General features: G+C 45.9%; 1 protein-coding gene across 1 annotated transcript; it reads right to left on the reverse strand.

The window, feature by feature from the left end:
* Positions 1 to 4,885: 4,885 nt before the first annotated feature.
* Nudt7 (nudix hydrolase 7) lies at positions 4,886 to 15,460 on the reverse strand. Its single transcript, XM_015496048.2, has 4 exons — positions 15,309 to 15,460; positions 13,058 to 13,211; positions 8,589 to 8,747; positions 4,886 to 5,392 (listed from the first exon to the last, which is right to left on the reverse strand). Exons 1-4 carry the CDS (start codon positions 15,341 to 15,343, stop codon positions 5,030 to 5,032), a joined length of 711 nt encoding a protein of 236 aa, XP_015351534.1. The 5' UTR covers positions 15,344 to 15,460; the 3' UTR covers positions 4,886 to 5,029.
* Positions 15,461 to 20,561: the final 5,101 nt, after the last annotated feature.

Raw genomic sequence — 20,561 nt, forward strand, 5'->3', positions numbered from 1 at the left:
GTAAAGACAGGGAAATTGCTGTTCTCCCACAGAGATTCAGTCTCTACATGTGGGTGACAGTCCCTGGCCAATAAAGCTCTCTTTGATTTAAATTCAGACTTAGAGTGTTTTCTGAAGTGGCTCCTCATAACACTCCCATTTATAAAGATGCCCGTCATTGAATTTAGGGCCCATTCGGCATCCAGGATGATCCCATCTAAAAATCCTTAACTACATCTGCAAAGACCCTATTTTCAAAAAAGGTCACATTCACCAGAAATGAGATTAGGATTGGGATGTGTCTTTTGGGGGCTGTTTATTCAATTCACTAAGATGCACTGATTCATGTTTACAACAGGTTAAGAGTTCTAGCAAAAACGTTCCCCCTATTTTCAATATATCCTTGAGCCTGATTGTAGGCCATACAGATTTATAGTCAAAAAAGAAAAATGTAGGCAATTTCTCAGAATGTCTTTTGAGATCCATGAAATGTGGCAGAATCAGAAGACAAGCTCAAGGCTGGAAGAAAGAGATGGAAAGAGCCCAGAGTGGAGAAACAGACACGAGTTAAGTGAGAAGAAAATAATCAGAGGAAATCTTAAAAGTTTCCTATTGATAATAAGTGATAAGAAAAATGACCCAGAAATGCCTGTGGACCATGGCACAGTAGGGAATAAAGGCCTGAGGACGTGCGAACATGGAGAAAGAGGAAAGTCACAGTCAAGGAAAATCTCACGCCAAGTCCACAGCTATAAAATAAAAACCTACAGACTTGAGTATGGGAACTTGAAAAAGGATCTTTATGTTGCTTCAGGAACTATTTCTTCTCCATCCAGTTGCATCGGGTGGAATCTCTCACATGGCAACTGCTGCTCAGAGCCAAGACACGATTCCACCAATTATTGGCCAACAAACCTTTAGACTTCGACTTCTTGGGCTCACTTCCAAATATTTCCCAAGAGTATGTTATGTTCCGGTAGAGGTCAAAGTCTTTGGGACCATCTTACAGACTCAGGTCACTTATGTGAGACCAAACAAGTCACAGATTATTGGTCATCAAATTAAAGGCTACCTTTGGGTCAGTCCTTGACCCCTGATCCACTCACCTGAGGCCAGGGGAAGTCAGACTGAGGATCTCATGGTCTGTGGATCTGTCCTTTCCAGGGTCAGATTGGACAAACATAAGGATACACAGGTGCACTACAGGTGTGCAAAGGATCAATGGAGTGTCCACAGTATAAATTAGGGGTGGCTGAAGATATGTACACAGAAGATGAACTTGCAAAGTCTGGGCTATGTTCATCAGTGGGACTACACAGGGAGGGGAGTGGGTGGGGATGGGATGGCAATCAGGAATTCTGAATTGAGCATATGCTCCGCCCCCACTGGGGGCCACAAGTATGTGACAGCTAAGACAACTATGTCACAGCTAAGACAACTGGACCATGTGATGATCACGCATCAGTTTTATCAGGATCTCATGTTATTCTCAAGAAACCAAATGAAAAAGAGAAACAGCAAAACTTGAGCTGTATCATCTCATCCGAGGGGTGGAGGGATGGCTCCCAACTGATCTTTAACTGGGGACCCGGTATCATGACTGAGTTGGCAAATTAGCAAGTATGCCAGCACTTCATTTATTAATTGGTATGTTCCACTTTAATTAAAATCATCCTAGCTAATTACTCATCTTGCTGTGTACAATGCCAGCTGAAGAGGCCAGAGGACATGATTAAGGCAAAAATAAACTGTGCACCCAGTGCACTGGATTCACCCCCTTACTTTCCCTCCCACCTGAGGCGATGCCAGGGAAGTGGGAACTCAACCTTCCCTTCTGCCGCATCTCGGAATGAGTGGGAGGAGGAGAAAGTGCATGGGCTTTGAAACTCATAATTTGGGGTCTGATGTTGGCTCTGCCATTTACAATCTGGGTGACCATGAGCAAACAGTCAACCTCTCTGACCTTCTAGTTGTCCTATCTGAAAAATAGGAACAGCAATAGTCCTCACTACAGAGAACTGGTATGAGGGTAAATGGAATAAAGGGAAGGACTGGGTACAGAACAGCAGCTCAGTACACTTTGATCCCAGGCTTGGCACCACCACCCACTCACTAGGGTGGCATCTCCTGGTTCACCAGGCTCAATTCAGACACTGCCCCCTCCCAGATGTTTTCCCTGAGTCCCAGATCTGAGCTAGGGTCCCTCTTTCTGTGGGCTTATCTTACCATACGACTGTATTTATTAGCTCTCATATTTACTTCTAAGCCCAGCAGGTGCACACACCCTTCAGTGAGCAATCGTGGTTAAGACTGAAATGAAAACAGTATTTTTCTTTCTGTGTATCTTTTTAAATGGCTTCCAAGTTAGTAGGAGATAAACATTTATTATGTTATTTGGATCTAACTACATAATAAACAAAATTGTTAGGTGTCTCTTTTGACTTCGATGTGCCTTGGAAAAAACTACTAAGATGCCAAGGGCTCAGTGACCTGAGAAAGTTCTAGAACCCCCTAGTGGGAAAATGATGCAGCTGTGGTAGAGTGACGATAATGCCATAATTAATAGGTAACAGGAAATCGTCCTTGAGCCCCTGGGAGTGCTTTAAGTGAAAGGATCCTGTGTTACTCTTTGAATCCCCTGACAGGCCAGAACAGAAAGTTCATTCCTACAAGTTACCAAAGAGGAAATGGAGGTCTACAGAGGAGGGATAACTTGCTCAAGGTCACAGAATGGGAGATGCTGGAGCTAGTTTTCACACCTAAGCATCCTGATTCCAGGTCAGGACTCTTTACTTCTTTACCAACACTACAGGGCTGCTGAGAATCTGGATCACAGAATCCATTCACAGAAGTGGGGACTAGAAGAAGATGCTTTGGGTTGTCTGCTAGCCCACACTGACCCTCACCCTTGAAAGGCCTCCCAGGTTACTGGAAACCTCCCTGGTGACCCCACAGTAAGCCAGAGGGAGTCTTTTCCAAGGAACTGGGGACTAAGGCACTGAGTTCACTGAGTTTCTGTGGCTTGTCTGTCTGATCAGGCAATTCTAACAGACATTGGCAGGATGCAAAGAGAAGGTCTGTGACCTCTACTTTTTGAGGTAGCAGCTGCATTGGCTCCCACTGCTGTCCTTCTTGGAGTTGATTTGTTCAGGGGCTTTGTAGATTCCCTGAGATCTGCACCTTGCCAATAACTTCTTTCATTTGATCCAGATTTGTTGCTTAATTAGAGCCCTGAACATAGATGTCATAAAACACACTGCTAAAAAGATGATATCTCCACTGCTAAGTATTCAGCACTGTAAACTGGGCATCTACAAATGTCGCTCAGACTGCAGACTTCAGCTGGGCCATCTCCTCTCAGAAGCCAGGCGGATCTGTGCACTTCATGTAAATAAACAGTTCGGAAGGGTGGCTTTCTGTATTGCCAGAGAGGTCAGCCATCTACCCGGCAATTATGCCACTGTCAGACTGTAAATACACATTTGCAAATGCCTCTGTAATTGTTCAGAAACAGTTGGGGCTGCTCATGGAGGGCTAGTTACAGAATGTTAATGGGGTGGCTACCCAACATCTGCTTTCAAGGCTGCAGCTAGATTTATGCCTTTGAAACATTTATGGGTATAGAGCAGGGAGGGGAATGGGTCTTTGCCTCTGCCAACTTTCAGAAAATAAAAACTCAGCAGCTGTGGACAGTTGCATGGCAGATTGATGGTATCGCAGTTTCAGCAAGAGTAAAGTCTTACTTAAAAATGCTTTGGCTTCCTAATAATTAAGTAACACTCAGCAAGGCGTGAGACTGCCACCCCAGAGCTGTGGTTGTGCGGCTTTAGTCGCTAGCTTCTCTGACCTCACGCAACACTGTCAGTCAGTGTCATGATTAAGCAAAGGCATTCCTGCTGACTCCAAAGCACGGTTCACGGAGATGCCCGCAGAAGTGGTGGATCTCAAGGCAGTCCGTCCGGAATGTTTATCTTTCGACTTTCACTTTGGGGCTCGTGTTTGGAACCAGGTTTTCTGCCCTCATCATCATGAGACATAGACGGTTCCCTCTCCCAATCAGTAGGTGTACTGGCTTCTCGAGTTCTGGATTTTGGCTGTTTTAGCTGACATCTATGAAACCCCCAGGCCCGCGGAGGGCACTGTGTATATACACCACAGAACCTATGTACTGGAATGCCAAGTGCTATTTGTAACAAACCCCTTAAGCTTTGGCAAATGGTTATTTAGCCATATTCAAGTGTTACAGAATATTACTTAGGGTTACAGCAAGCATGTGAAAAAGGTACCCTAAATTCCAGTGGCAGAGTGATGATAGAATTTTATTCTTCCCTCCTGGAACACATCCCAAGCATCAGTGTGGGTGGGACGATTGCTTCATTCGAAGATCTGAGCTCTGACCATCTTTTGGTTCTGCCACCCGCCCCTGGAATTTTCCTTATCTATACAGTGAAGACTGGGTTGCAGAGAAGCCCATAGAACAGCTCATGGAAGAGACAGAGTGGAATAGGGAAATTGGCTTGTCTCTTAAGCTGGGGACAACCTCAGGGTCAACGCCCACCTCCATCATACTGGCCTCAATGAAATCCCAGAGGCCCACTTCATGGCAGGGATCCTGGGGAATGCTGCTGCCCCCTGGGGCACCTGCCATGGAGGAAAGGGAGGGCAGGTGCTGACAGCCACCAAGCTTCAGCCACATCTAACAACAGACTAAAAAGGACACTGTCCTACACATAAGACAAATGCCACATGGTCACGTTTATCAAGAGCTTATTATGTGCCAGATCCTCTCTCTTAAGCATTTAAGAAAGCATTAGCATATTGTGGGGGAAATCAAATGACACTGTAAATACACTTTCCACTCTTGAAAGACTTCTGCTCTTCCAGATAGATATCAATAGAAAACAACTAGGAAAAAAGGCAAGGATTTTACTTTCATATGCAGGAAAGTCGTTCACATCTGTCTGATCCCTATACCTGGTGTTTTCTGATGCTCTGTGCATAAGCTCACCCCGGAGACCTATGGCTAGTTTTTGGATTTTGATCTAGTAAGTCACAGCTGGCTTGTAGCATATTTATGAAGGAAGGACTTTTCACAAGATGCTATGACATCATCGAGATTAAATTCTATCTCAAAGTTAGGTTTTTCCCCCCAAATAATTAAGGCAACCAATAGAGCAAGTTTTGCAGTCATGCCCCTGATTAGGTAAGTCACCCCATCTTCAGGATTTGTATACTCAAAGCAATGAAAAATAAAACCATGTCCAGAGTGTGTGATGTACTTCTGGGAGTGGACCTTCGGATACAGGAAGTAGTCCAGTGGCACCAGGAACACATCCTTGACTTCATCAGGATTAGGCTGGGCCTGGAAGTTGTGGTCTATAAAACCCACCACTGGGGTTACCAGTGTATCTTTCTAAAAGCAGAAAACAAAATACACCAATTAAGAAGGGCAATGATATTGTTTCAAATGTCAAACTCTTTGCCACTTCTATGTTAGGTAAGCCAAGGGCATCAGTTACAAAGTTGGGTAGTGAAGGGGGAAGAATTTGCTCTAGAAGCAAACTTAGATCCCTCACGTAATGGTGGGTGTCTGCCCGACCTGAGGAGGCATCTGTGAGATGACTCTGAAAACATTATGTGTCATGAACATAAACTGGTATGAAAACTGGTACCATCTGTTTAGAATAGTGTAAAAATGACACTTACAAAAACATGATCCCTGTGGCTTAGGAATTGCATGTGTGTGAGTGTATCTGCATTATAAATTCCTCTCAGCAGGAAAAGATGCATGAACAAAGCAGAAGCATTACTTGCAACAGCCTTGGCCTCTAGAGTTGCTGGTCTTCATTCAGTTCTTGGATATTTACATTAGATGAATTGTGGTTATAGCCATATGCTAGAATACTATGCAGCAAAGAATGTATAAATACCTTTCCCTCGCAGTAAAGACTAAGGAATTCTCTCTCATCAGCAGAAAAGTGACATACTAGTTGTGGCATATTTCCATTTATGGGCAATTACATAATATATATGATTTTATATATATAATTATATAAGATATATTATATAATTATGTAATATATGTCTTATATAAGATATATAATTTTATATATAATGACATATAAATTATTTTTTCATAACATACATATTTATATTTTGGTGGGGGGATTTCTATTTATATCCACAAGTGCTTGCAAATGAATGAGTTCTGTTTGGTGAAAGATGCTCCGTCCTGGGAATCTTGAGGCCAGGACTGAGTTGGATACAGGAGCTGGTAAGAGGGCCAGAGGGCCACAGCCTGCCTGGGAGAGGGAGGGGAGGGGAAACCCAGCAGCACCCACTCCAGTTGTGACATCCCAAGATATCCCCAGCCATCACCAAATGTCCCTAGGATGGGGGGAGATTGCTCCAGATCACTCCAGTTTAAAAACCACTGAGCCAGGTGTAGTGGTCCACACCTGTAATCCCAGCTGCTTGGGAGACTGAGGCAGGAGGATCTCAAGTTCAAAGCCAGGCAGAGCAATTTAGTGAGACCCTAAAGAACTTGGTAAGACCTTGTCTCAAAATAAAAAATAGCTGGGATGTGGCTCAGTGGCTAAGCACCCTTGGGTTCAATCCCTGGTACTAAAAAACAAAAACAAACAAAAACCCACCAAATCAGATTATGCTCATAAGTGATTGATAAATGGGGTTTCTTGTGATACAGCTTAGAGTAAGAAAGGGCTAGAACACACAACAACCTGCCCCAGCACGTTCACACCCAACACCTTTCTTTACAGCCTTTGTTCATCCCAATTTCTCAATGGAGACATTTTGGAAATACCCTGAAGACTCCACATAGTCCTGTGCTTGTCTGGGTCTGCAATGAGTCCCAGAGGCCCGGGTGGAAGGCTTGGGCCTCAGCCACTGGCGCTACCAGGAGGTGGCCGAAGCTTTAAGGGGAAGTTAGGTCATTGGGGGCATCGAAGGGGTTGTGGCTCTCTGTCTCTTCCACCTTCCTCTGTTCACTCCCCCACTGCCAAGAAGCAAGTACCTGTCCAACATTTGCACCCTGCCTTGATGTCCCACCTTGCCACAGGCCCAAAGAAAGGTCCTCCACCGAGACCTCCAGAATGGGAGCCCAACAAACCTTTCACCTGTAAGCCCATCGTCTCCCAAGAAGTGAACACTGCCCCACCCACCCATGCATGTGAACCCAGTAGCTCCCGAGGGCCTTGAAGTGAAGCTGCTCTCGCGTGGGGACCTCTTAAACATTATGTCTCAATAGTGTTCTGAAATAAATCCCTAAAATGTGCTAGGGGATTTGCAAAAATCAACTGAAAAAGAGTACGCAGTAGAAAACACTATTGAAAAAAGAAGGAAGGAAGGGAGGGAGGGTGACACAACTGGAGTAAATTACACATTTCTTACATAATCCCATGTAAACTGCCCTCCCCCACCCCAACACCCTGCCCCAGACACACACAAACACACACACACACACACACACACACACACACAAGACCGTGCATGCAGTTATTGGGCAGCCATGAGCTTCTTCCAGTCTAACCTCTTCTGAGTGACAACCTTAACCTTCCTGTTTTTCAAATGGGCTTAATTAAGAGAAAGTCTCAGAATCACTGACCTTCACAACACTACTCCACCCAGACTTGAAGCCAAATGGAAAACAAAAGCCAAAGTAAGCCACTGGCTTTTTAGCGGTTAAGCAGAATGGGATCATTCTTTCGAAATAAAAATATACCTGGAAGCTCAATATATATCAAATACAAAAAAAAAAACTTAAATCTACGTCTGTTATCCTGGGGTGAGGGCACCTGAGCGCTGCAGTGTCCTCCCCCAAACCATGACCCCAGTTCAACCTTGAGAAAAACATCAGATGGTTTACAAAAATACTTGACCAGTGCACCTCAAAAAAGTCATAAGTCTGAAAAATCATCATGGACCAGAGGACCAAGGAGACGTGAAAACCAAATCCAATGTGGTATCTCAGATGAGACCCTCCACAGACCAGAGATAGCAGGAGAAGCTAGCAAATGAAACGTGGACTGAGTTAGCAATCGTGTACTAACACTGACTCTTTAGTTGTGACAGATGTCCCACAGTGATGTAAGATGAATTCCTTTTGGTTTTGTCTATGCTGTTTTAGCTTATACTATCAAGGAGATCCTGAGTCAAACAAAAATGCAGTTACAACTTGCCAGCTCAGGGCTCTGCTCAACTGCAAAAACAAGTACCCATAGGGTAAAGGTAATGCCCTGGTTTCCTCAGGGATAATATTTGTTACATAGCACACTGGAGTATTTTTTTTTAAAGCAAATTCTCCAAATAAATGTATCCTGGAACAAAGTAAATATGAATTGAATGTTAATGAAATAATTCTGAAGCATCCACAGCACCTGGTCTGAAACTCACTGATGAAGCTCAACCCTTTCACTTCTGGGGAGGGAAAGAAGGGTTGGCTTGGGGCCACTGGGCTCACAAATGACAAAGTCCACCCAAGAACCCAGTCTGTGAACTCTTGGGCAGCACTCTTTGGGGTCACTTGGTGGAGTGTGGGATCCTGAGGCGGCAGATCCCCTGGCTACCCAGGAGGGGATGAGAATCCTTACGTCAAACAGATAAGGCACCAGGCGGCTGATGACCTCCACTTGCTGAGGACGCAGCCCCACCTCCTCCTGCGCTTCCCGCAGAGCTGTGTCTATGTCATCCTTGTCCGTGGGATCCCTCTTTCCTCCAGGGAAGCAAACTTCTCCAGGTGACCTTCTTAGCTAGGCATGGAGAGAACAGAGGTGACGTGTGGATCTCATGGTGGCACCATTCCCTCACTCAAGAGATGCCTACCCAGCTTCTGCCCACCACCCCTACCCGGGGGCATTAGATGGTGAGCAAGAAAAAGCATGAAAAGTATTTCTTTGAATCCTTAAACAAAGAAAAAGAAATTCTAAAGAATTCCCCTCACAGCTAATTTTCCTCTACCTGTTCCCAAAAGATACCACCTACACAAACAGATTGACATTGATGGAGAAAGGCTGAAAGGAAGGATAATTTTATAAAGGGCAAAATTACTCACGGAGCACTTTGCCAAGTCCTTTAAAGTGCTCACCGCGTGTTAGGCAACAAGGACTTTCCTCCCTGGGTCCTCAGCTCTATAAACCACTCTTTTTTAAAAGTATTTTTAATAAGGTCACATAATAAAAAATTAAAGCATTTAAAAGTGAACAGCTCCTGGGTGCGTGGAGCATGCCTGTAATCTCAGAGGCTCAAGAGGCTGAGACAGGAGGATCGCGAGTTCAAAGCCAGCCTCAGCAAAAGAGAGGCGCTAAGCAACTCAGTGAGACCCTGTCTCTAAAATAAAATACAAAATAGGGCTGGGGATGTGGCTCAGTAGTTGAGTGCCCCTGAGTTAGATCCCTGGTTCCCCACCCCGCAAAAAAGTGAATAGCTCGGTGATAGTTAATATATTGGCAGTGTGGTACACCACCCGCTATCTAATTTCAGAATATTGTCATCACCCCAAAAAGAAATCCACTACCTGTTAAGAGGTGATCACCTCTCACCCCAACACCCGCCACCTGTCTGTCTCTGGGTCTCTCCAGTTGGGATGTTCTATGTGAATGGAGTCCTATGTGGCTTTTTTGCTTCTCCCTTGGCGCAACGACTATGCACATGTGTTTCAGTCTGTCCACACATCTATTCATGGATGGACATACAGGGGAACTAGGGCTCAAAGAGGTTCCACAACCTGACAAGGTTCACACAACGAGCTGGAATGTAAATCAAGGTTTAATTCTAGCACCTGGGTTCTTAATTAGCACACCTTCAATTCATCAAGAGTTTATTAGGATACAGAAAATACGATCACTGGAGTCATTAACAGAAACCTGTGGCAGCATCTCTGTGTATCTTGTAAAAGAACAGGGGTCCCTCCTGGCCCTCTATTGCCCCTTCCACCCCATCCCCAATTCCATTCCTTCTCCACCTTAGGAGAATTTGAGAAGAGAATATGTCTCCATCTGTGGCGTCCTGAGCAGGGATAGAGGCACAGTCCTTCCACCCTTCTGGCTTCTGTAGGACCCAAATTCCCAGAAAACTGACCCTAATTTCCCTTATGCCCACCCCCATGCAGTGCCCAGTGTCCTCTGCACTGAACTGTCGATGAGACCTCAGCTCAGCAAGATTCCTGGCCGCATCTCAACTGTGTGCCCCTCCCAGAACCGTGTCATGGTGACGTGGTTGAAGTATGTGCAAAAGGGTCCCGCCTGTGCTAGCTACTTCACCATGAGAAGCCCTAAAGTCTCTCCAAGGTTAGGAGCTCCGCCCAGGGCTCATGATGGCATCCTTAGCACTGGGGCTGATGAGGCTGCATAAGAACAAACAAGATGCCTGCTGTGGTCTGAATGCCTGGGTCCCCCCAAGATTCATATGTTGAAATTAAATCTACTTGAATCTGATGTAAGCGTCATCTGGCTGCCTGGGCAAGAGATGCCCTGTGAGGCACTCATTGCCAGAGCTCCTGGCTCCCTGGAGTCACATAACTGGGATCCCAGGAGACTCCTCCTGGAGGATGGGGAAGAGGCCTCCCATCATCTGTCCACATGACTTGGATCTGTGCCCTCCCACTCGCCCTGCAGCTTGGAGCAGTTCCTACCCCAGGATTCACCCCTAAAAGGAGACTGCAAACTGCCCAGTGTGTCGTGTGGAAGGGAAAAGAGGGCAGTCGAGTGGGCACAGCTCTGGCATGCCAGAAGACCTCCATGATGGCTGTTGCCATCTGTGTTTTCCTTTTCTCCTTTTGGGGTCCATCTTGTCCACCAGACTCCTCTCAGAGCCTTGGGCAACGAACGATGCCGCTGCTTCAGGGCTTCAGGGCTCTGCTGTGCGTTATCCCCTTCCCCCACCTTCCTCCCCACCCTCCTTCCCAGCTCTCTGGGGCTTGAAACAGGCAAGAGAAAATTCAAGAACAGCACAGAGACTGAAGTCTTAGGAAATTGGGCTGAAACTTTAGTTGGCTTCTGAGTAGAATTTCATAAGGTTTTGTTTAATAAAAGTTTTATAGTATTACAGAAGAAGAGATTGAGAGCTTCTGCATTGAGAGTCCTTTTTAGCAAAGCCAGTCTGTGAAGAGTCAGCTTTAGAAAAGGCATCTGGAATTTCAAAACAGCATAAAATTTTCTTAAGAGTAGAGTTAGCACAGATCCCAAACGGTCTTTACTCCCTATTAATTGGAATAGGCATACAAAGCCACTTGAGTTGAGCTGGTATGCTCTGAGATCTCCTTGAGATGCTTTCAACATACATTTAAAATCAGGTCCACATAAAAAACAAAATGAATTCTGGAGCTGATGCAGCCTGATCTTATTTGCCAATTTGCCTGCTCACTCACCACAGCGACCTCGTTGTTCTAATGGTCTTGAGAAGGGGTGTCAGGACAGCATTACTTTATCCCTACAAATGTTGTGATATAAACCTTTAATTTTAGTTTTAGAATACAGATTTTAGTGTGCCCGTGTCACCAGCTGCCTTGGAGTTAAATATACTGACCGTAAATCACTTTTTTCAAGGTGCTGTAACCAGAGGTCTATTTCTTGTGCTTTCTGAGACCTCTTGGGTGGGTGGTGTGAGGTCACAAGGCAGGACCACACCTTCCCTTCCCTGCTCTCAGAAGGAGCCCAGATGACAGCATGTGTGAGGAGGTGGCTATGGGAGCCATACCTGTGGTGCTCCCAATTCATCAGCAGGAAGGACTTGAAAATGTGGGTTTCTTTCTTTCTTTCTTTTTGTTAAGGCTTGCCCTGGGCTCCCATACAAAGGCAGAACTCCTCTTAATGCAACAGGAGACCTACCAGCTTGAGGGTTTGGTCTTACCTAGATCTTCTATGTTATTGTCTGTCTGGTAATTCAAACAATATATTTAAGTGCCAGGCCTGTGCTTACCGGCAGACCTGGGAACAGATCCCTGTGAAGCCCCTCCCTCAGGAACCTCAGGATTTTTATTGCTGTGTGTTTGTGTCATTAATGTCTGGCCCAGACCAGAAAGAATCCACATGTGTCTCCTTCCAAGTCCACAGGTGTGCAATAAACACCTCAGCTCTGCTTTCTTTTCTAACAAGATACTTTCCATCATTCTGTTTAAAAAGCCCAGTTGTATCATGATCCATTTCTTTTTGTACTTGGATAATCTTGAAATTTCCATTTCCCCAATTCTTCCTCCTCCAACAGCAAGGCAGGATGACGGCACCCAGGGATGCAGGGGTAAGCCAGAAACCCTATTCCCAGCCCAACCTTCCTTTCAAGTGAAATCATTTATCTTAAATTTCAGGCCATGTCTGCCACTTGACACAATGACAGCTGACACTACAGAATTCTTGCCAAGTGCCAGGGCTGTTTTAGGTGCTTTGCAATTATTACCCCGTGAAACCCTCACAGCAGCCCCTCGAAGGAGGAATTAATATGTTGTCCTCATTCTACAGTGAAGAGAGAGAAGCACAGAGAGGGTAAGGAACTAGGACAAAGTCACACCACGGGCCAGGAGAGAGCTTGCCCTCCATGTGGGCAGCTAGCTGGCTTTAGGGCCGCGGCTGCTAACTTGCACGTTCCAATATTTCACATCATCCCTGGGGTGAGCTCAGCCTAAAACAGTGGTTCTTGGCAGGGATAATTTTATCCCTCCCCCATATCCCTTCCAGGGTGGCAGGCAAGGTCTAGAGACAGTTGTGGCCACCACAGAAGTGTGTGTGCTACTGGCATCAAGAGAGCAGAGGTCAAGGATGAGGCCTGACATCCCACGGTGCATAGGACAGGTCCCCAACAGAGTCATCTGGCCCACACTGTCAACGCACCACGACTAGGATAACCCTAGTCAAAAATATTTTAAATTAAATGCTGGCTAAATTCCTTATTTTTCTTTCCAAAACCTCCCCCTCCCCCAAGCCCCATCCGGTGGCTTCTTGTACCCTTCCAACATCATGATTTTGAAAGTTCATTGGAGAATCAAGTCTTCAAACTGTGCACAAGTAGCAAAACTTGATGCCGTGTTCAGACATCCTGAGATGATGGCAACAGCTTCTTGTTCACTTACCTTCTCCGACCGGCGGGTGAACAGCAGGTGCAGTTTTCCTTCTTTAACCAATAATGGCAAAAGGATGGAGTATTTGTGACACGATAAGTGATCATATTTGGTCCCAACATCAAGCTTTTTCAAGCGGGCTTTCGCATCATCTATCAAATTGTTTCTGAAATGGAAACAAACCAAACATTTCAGTAACCAGAGTTATGGCAGAAAGTTTTCAGTCCTGCCTATATTTATCCTTTTGTGTGCCTTGGAGTTTACCATTTCTGAGTCTCAGGGGATTTGTCAACAACGTGGCAGAAATACTAGTATTTCAATAGCATGATTTTTGGTAAGATTGAATGAAGCAAAAAACTACTAAGCACAGAGTTAAGAACATGAGTTTACTTTGAAAAATCTAAAATTAAAGAATGGTAAAATGGTTTTTCAATAATGCAGAAGTTGAACTTTGAAATCCATAATTATATTCAGACAAGATGAGCTTACTAAGAAGGTCATTATAAGGTTAGATCATTTTCTCTTTCCTGGCCCTCATGTCAAGGTACCATACCCTAAGTCTTGTAATGGTGCCTCTCAACTGAGAAGCCATAGAATCACCTAGAAGGCTGCTCACAACACAGTCTGCTGGGTCTACCCCTACTGATAACTCAGTAACTTTGGAGTGAGGCCTGAGAATTAGCATTTTATCAAACTCCCAAGAAAGGGTGTTGCAGATGCTGCTGCAGAATAGGGGAACGTATGCTGAGAACCATCCCCTGACAATGAACTCGTGTCTGGATAAAACCACAAATGGTGCCCTTTTCATGGGGATTTGTTTTGGTCCTTTTGACAAGTCCTTTTTATGTATTGGGTTGAATACTGTTCCCCCCAAATTCATATGCACTCAGAATATTACTTTATTCAAATAGGATCTTTGCCGATACAATTAGCAAAGGGTCTTATGATACAATCTCCCTGGTGATTTTACGCCTGTAAGGAAGAGGAGACAACATGGAAATAGGTGCACACAGGGAAGGCCTGTCAAGATGGACCCAGGGACTGGAAATATGCCACCATAAGCCAAGGGATGCCAGAAGCCCCCAGGTGCTGGAAAAGGCAAGGAGGTATGCCCTAGAGATTTCAGAGGGAGCGTGGCTCTGTCAACACCTTGATTTTGGACTTCTAGACGTCAGAACCAGAGGATAAATTGTTGTTTTAATCCACCTCGTTTGCTGTACTTTGTTATGGCAGCCCTAGAAAATGAACACATTGGTTTTAATTTTCTGTAGGAAGGCTGTATTACATAGTGAGCAAAATCAGATGTGTAAGTTAGCCAGAACTGGTTTAACAAGGGTACAGAAATAACCTCTCTAACCCTTGCTGTCATCTGTGACATGCCTGAGTGTTCTTATGAGGATTAAGTGACATTCACATACTAAGGCTGGCACTCAGCTGATGCTCAATGATTGGTTACCAATGTCATCATCATCAGATAAAAAGTTGTTTGCTACTTTATGCTTCTTTTTATGTGGCAGGGTGCTCACTAATGTGGTTGGGCAACACCATCGATTGAAAAAACGACCAACGTCCTGAAAACAATCACTGGCAAAGGACTTCAGAGTGTCTCCTGCAAATAGGACTCTGTCCAGAAAAGGAAAGGGGCCAGTATGGAGTGGGGAAGGACCCTTCCAAGGGCAGCTCTTAAGAAGCCCCCAGAACTGACCAGTGGAATCAATGGAGGTAAAAGTCTGCAAAAACATGTCTGTCCACTGTAGGGCTGGCCCTTGGAAAAATCACCAGGAAAACACCAACAGCAGCTCTGGGCAGGGCTGGCAGCAGGAGCTCCCCACTCTTTTCTCACAGAATCCTCGCAGCAGCCCGGCAGGTGAGAACCTGATTGCGTCCAGGTTCAGTGACACTAGGGAATAGCTACTAGGTCACTAAGGGACTAGCCATCAGGGAACGATGCGGTCATCAGAGGACCTGAGGTCTAGTTGCGGAGACGCGGTTGGCAGAAGAGAGAAGCCGGCTGCAAAGGGGAAAGCGCTCTGTCCCCACAGTCGGGAGCAAACCTGCGCCTGTGTGAATCACGCTGGCTGAGGCCGGTCAGCTCCTGGAGGGGAAGGTGGAGCGCCTGGGGCTGTGCACTGCCCAGGTGCAAGGACAATGGCCCGGGGCGCCAGAACCGCAAACTCTGCTGCAGCTAAAGGCCTGGGAGGCGCCCGGGACAATCGAGGAGGCCTGCGAGCGCGGCTAGGTGCCAAGGCCGGGAGCGGTTTACCTGCGGGTCTCCTGAAGCTGACAAGGCCGCGACATGGTTCTGAGAAGGTTTGTTTCCAGTTGGAGACTCCCGGGCAGGGATCCACCGAACCCGCATGCGCAGAGCGGCCTTGGCCTAGGCAGGCTCTGGGGGCGGAGCTTACCGGAAGAGGCGGGTCTAGACCTGGGGCTAGATTGGGCGGGGCCTGCAGCCAGGGGCGGGGCTGGCAGGGTTCAGGGGCGGGCCTTCCTGATCACTCAGAGCAGCTTCTGCTTGAAAAGGGAGAGGCACTTTAGAAAGCATGACATTGACAACTGCAAAGACATTTGGAAAAATGAAAACAGTGCTGGTGAGGTGAGAGGATTCTGACACTCGCATCAGGATCTGTGGCTTTAGTGTCTGGGGCCACAGTTTTTTTTTTTTTTAACAGCAGGAATTTTTTTTTTTTTTTTTTTAAACAGCAGGAAGAAAATGAGCGGAATAATAAGCAACATATAAGAATGAACACAGCCAGGATTATATTCATCTTTATACCAATGCATCATAAAATATAATTCGTGTATTATTATTTTATGGAAAAAGCTGTCTATAAAAACGAAAGTGCTTAGGAGGTGTGAAAGTCACACTGCTCCCCTGGGTCAGGAGACAGTTGGGCCACAGTTCCTAATGTCTTCAAAACCGATGAACCAGCATTCAGAGGTTTCACCCGGGGAGTCATGGCCAAAGTTGGGGAGGGTCCAAACCAAAAGCTCTTGACCTCCCAAAAATACTGATCGTGGGCTTTACCCACAGTAGTGCACTGAATCCTCTGAGCAGCCCCATGAGATAGGGTGGTCTCTGTAGATACATTACCATCCTTCCTTTCCAGAGTAGGAGATAAAATGTACCATGCTTAAGACCCTATAGTTCTGGTTCATTCTGAGCTCTGAGCATCTTTATTTCCACACCACCACACTGAAGCAATGGCCCTGTGTAGGTCTCACTGTGAAGAAGGAGATACACTAACCCCTCATCCAAGTGGCTCCTAAGTGCCAGGCATGAGACATCAGCCCTTGACCTCTAAAGTCTCCAAGTGTAGTGGGATGATAACAAACACTCTCTAGCTCTGGTAATTCAGTGTGTTCTTGGCTCTGGGTGAGAAGGGAGGGAACAGTGGTTCAGAGGACTGCGCTGGAAGGTGAAAGCTGTTTGGGGATTTGGTCTTCTCTTCTTTAGACATCCTTTGACGCAGTCCTCATTTTTGAAGGTGTACAAACTAAGGCTCAGAGTGGAAGTGCCTTTCCCATAGTCACACAGCAAGTAAATGATGAAGCCAAGTAAATGATGATCCCATCCAGTGATCTCTACCTGGGCCTCAGGGTGTGGGGTTTGAGAGTTAGGTGGGATTTCAAGAGGCCCAGGTGGGAAAGACAGCAGTCAGAGAGCAGGGAACAGCAGAAGTCAAGCCTGAGTGAGTTCAGGGAGTCCTATTCTAAGGGGCCGGTTGTTCAGCGTGGCTGGGACAAAACGGATGTCCTACAGAGCGGAGCCCTAGACGTAGATGAAAAGTCCTTGGAAGCCACAAGCAGATGGAGATCTACCTTCTTTCTAAAGGAAAAAGAAGAAGCAATCTGGGTTGTAGGAAAATCTCTGTGGCAGCAGGTGGAAGATGGGTTGGCAGTGGGAGACACTGGGGTGGGGGGGCTTTTCTGAAAGTCTGGGCTCAAGAAACCAGAAAAAAAAAATGCTGCTAAACTTTCTGAAAAGCCCCCATATTCCCAGCACCCCAAAGTCAGAGTGTTGAAGGGGTCTGGTTGGCCTTCATGCAAAATGCAGCCCCCGAGGTGCCTCGGGTGGCCAAAACTATATGCATGGTTCCTTCTTTCATGTTCAGAAATACTGCTGTAAAATTAGCTTTCACGGCTTTGATGAGACTGGAAGCCATAGCACAGGGGCGTCATAAGGAGAAATATGATCTTGATATACGGCCTGTGAGTCGGCTCCTGCAAGACAACAGAACTTCCAGGAAAACTGAGAGTATATTAGGAGAAATGACTTGTCTCTGCTTTTCACAGATCTGTGGGTAATAATGTAATTCTGGAGGCTGCGATGAAGAGAAGCAGTGTTCTAAGCAGGTCAGGCTGCCGCACAGCCAACACCCATTGGTAAAGGCCTCTCAGGGAGCACATCCCAGGTGCCAGGGTGGGCCTTGTCTGCACACCTCCCAACTGGATCCTGAATTTGAGCAGCACTTGAGGGTGTGGGCTGGGAGATGGAGAGATAAAGAAAAAATCAGTCAGCTCTGAGGAGCAGAGGCTGTCTGGGGAAGAAAGCTGCAATCCACACTGAGCTGTAAGGTCAGGTAAAGGCTCTACTCTAGAAAAGGGGACCTGAGTGCCCTCAGGAGTATGGAGCAGCTGAAGCAGGTACCTTTGCCTGGGTGTGGGCAGGGAATTAATTAATGTTAATTAATTAATGTTCCTGGGAAAAAATACTCAAGAAATGTGAGTTTCTCTGGAGCCTGAGGCAGGAGGATCCCAAGTTCAAGACCAACTTGGGCAACCCTGTCTCAAAATAAACCAAAAAGGGCTGGGGATGTGGCTCAGTGGGAAAGCACTTGCCTAGCATGCATGAGGCCCTGGGATCCATCCCCAGTACCATAATAAATACATAAAATTTAAAAAGAAGAAAAGGAAAATGTGAGTTTCCTCCACTCCCTCCCTCAGTTTTCAAGAGGTCCTCTAAAAGCTCTTGGAGGAAAGGTTTTTCAGATTAAGTCTTGCATCCAAGAGTGCTATATCAGCCGGGTGCAGTGGCACATGCCTATAATTTCAGCCACTTGTGAGGCTCAGGCAGGAGGATTGTGGAGTTCAAAGCCAGCCTCAGCAATTTTAGTGAAAGCCTCAGCAACTCAGAGAGACCCTATCTCTAAATAAAATACAAAATAGGGCTGGGGATGTGGCTCAGTGGTAAAGCGTCCCTGGGTTCAATCCCTGGTACCAAAAACCAAACAAGAGTGCTGTATCATGTTTATAGGTGCAGGGTTGAGCATCTGATAAAGAAGGGACGTCCCCCCTCTTACTCCTGCCAGCTTACCCACTACTCCACCCCAGAAGCTCTCACTCCCCTTCCTAAATCAAGACTAGTCCAGGGGGCACAGCCCCACCCCCAGCTTACCCCCAAAAAGAGGAAGTAGAGGGACATCTTCAAGGACTGAGTTAAATAGAAATTTCTCTACAAGTAGTTCAGGTATCTTCAGTGTCCAAATCATCTGGGGATGGGGTGTTGTCTGCACAACCCAATTCCCCAAACCCCACCCACCTTGCAGGTTCTTATCTCTAGTTGGAAATTCACGCAGGAGCATGCATTTTGAAGCAAGCTTCTGAGTGACTCTGATGTAAAGAAAGAAGACAGTGGTTTCAGAGTTCCACAGATGATAAGGCCACCTGCTTCTGATACTTGGTGATGTGGCAACCCTAGAGAGAAGAAGACAGAATGGCCACCAAGGGCCAGGAGGTACCAGTCCTGGTACCATGGGAACCATCTTCCTTTCTGGTCTGGGGAGCTGGCAATATGGGCAAGTGACATCAAAGAGGCTCTGAGGGTATTGACTGGATTGTTTTATAGCAAGTGGGATGGAGCAGCAGAATTCCACATAATGTGACATTTTGTTTTTTATTAAAATACTGTTAAAAAGGAAAGACCTACTGGGTACGGTGGTGAACGCCCGTAATCCCAGCGGCTCTGGAGGCTGACAGACAGGAGGATCTAGTTCAGAGCCAGCCTCAGCAACAACAAGGTACTAAGCAAGTCAACGAGACCCTGTCTCTAAATAAAATACAAAATAGGGCTGGGGATGTGGCTCAGTGGTGGGGTGCCCCAGAGTTCAATCCCCAGTACAAAAAAAGAAAGAAAGAAAGAGTTTGGTTCAAAATGCTTTCTGATTGCTATTTTTTGGCTGGGCATCTGGTTGGATGTTGGAGAGGCAGAGACTTGTAATAATTGGCCCCTGCCCATAAGGGATTTTGTGTCAAAGCACCTGTACAAGCATCTTCCTGGGCTTATTCAACACAGGAACTTTGGCCATAGCCTCTGGGATGCTGCCTCAGAAGGGACTCAAAGCTGCATTTTCAACCAAATCCTGATTTGGTGATTTTGATGCAAGTCTATACTCTGAAGTTTGGAAATGGAAATTGAACCTAAGTCTGAGAAAATAAATGAATTTAAAAAGCAGAAATTAGCAGGCAAGAAGTAAGTAGCCTGAAAGTTGGTCCTTGATTTCTGGCAATAGGTGCGAATTAGGAAGCAAAGATTTCTGTAGGAATTATAGGAAAAATGCCTCTGGAACTGCCATGAGTTATAAAATATAAATGCTGGCAATTTATTTCTGGCTACTATAAATGAGATTTCATGGTTGGTGTTTTTCAACCATGTTTAATTTTCATGGTGAAAGAATAAAATAGATACATGCTTACATATTAAGACGCCTTAAATCTTTGGGTCTCCACGAGCCAGGCCTGCCCAAAGCTGACACACACTTATGAGTAAGCATCATTCACATTTTACGCGTTGGTTCTCATTTCCACGCACCTTTAGAAATGAGATAAAGATTAGTTATGTTCCAATCCTTTACTGTCATGTAATCTTTGTGTAATAGAACAATCAAGGAGGTTTAATTACCAGTGATGACTGAGCTGGGACATTTGTAATCTAAATGAAGGCTCAGCCTAGGAGGCACATCTCTGCGTGACTGTGCCTCACAATGAGGAGCAGTCTGCTCTCCATTAACATGAAAATTAGTTGTGAAATTGGCTTAAGATTTTCCAGTGCGTGTGGGTAGTTTAGTGTCTGCAGAGAAACAGACTCTGCTCCACAGGGAATTCACCTTCCTGTGGCTTCCCCTTGGCCTTGGGTCTGCCTACTGGAACCCTGGTTATACTCCACATTCACAGACAACTGACACTTCTCCCTAACGCTAGACTCCACAGCTTAGGCGGCACGGTGCTTCAAGGAACTCATGCTCTGCCATCTCAGCAAGGACCACACCACCTGTGCTCTGCTCACAGGAATCCTCTGATGGTCACCCACTGCTGCTGTAACTGATATTAAACACCACTGGGTGGGCAGATGGATAGATGGATGGACGGGGATGATGGCTTCTGGCTTCATGTTTGTCCTGTGACTGTCTTAGAGTGGCCACAAAGTAGTCTTGCTGGGGAGAAAGGCCAGTGGCCATTGCCTGCATCTTCAGAGGAAGCCACATGAGAATGTATTTTGTCCCAGAGTCATTTCAAG

This window comes from Marmota marmota, unplaced genomic scaffold, assembly GCF_001458135.2.
Source record: "Marmota marmota marmota unplaced genomic scaffold, marMar, whole genome shotgun sequence".
Classification (NCBI taxonomy): domain Eukaryota; kingdom Metazoa; phylum Chordata; class Mammalia; order Rodentia; family Sciuridae; genus Marmota; species Marmota marmota.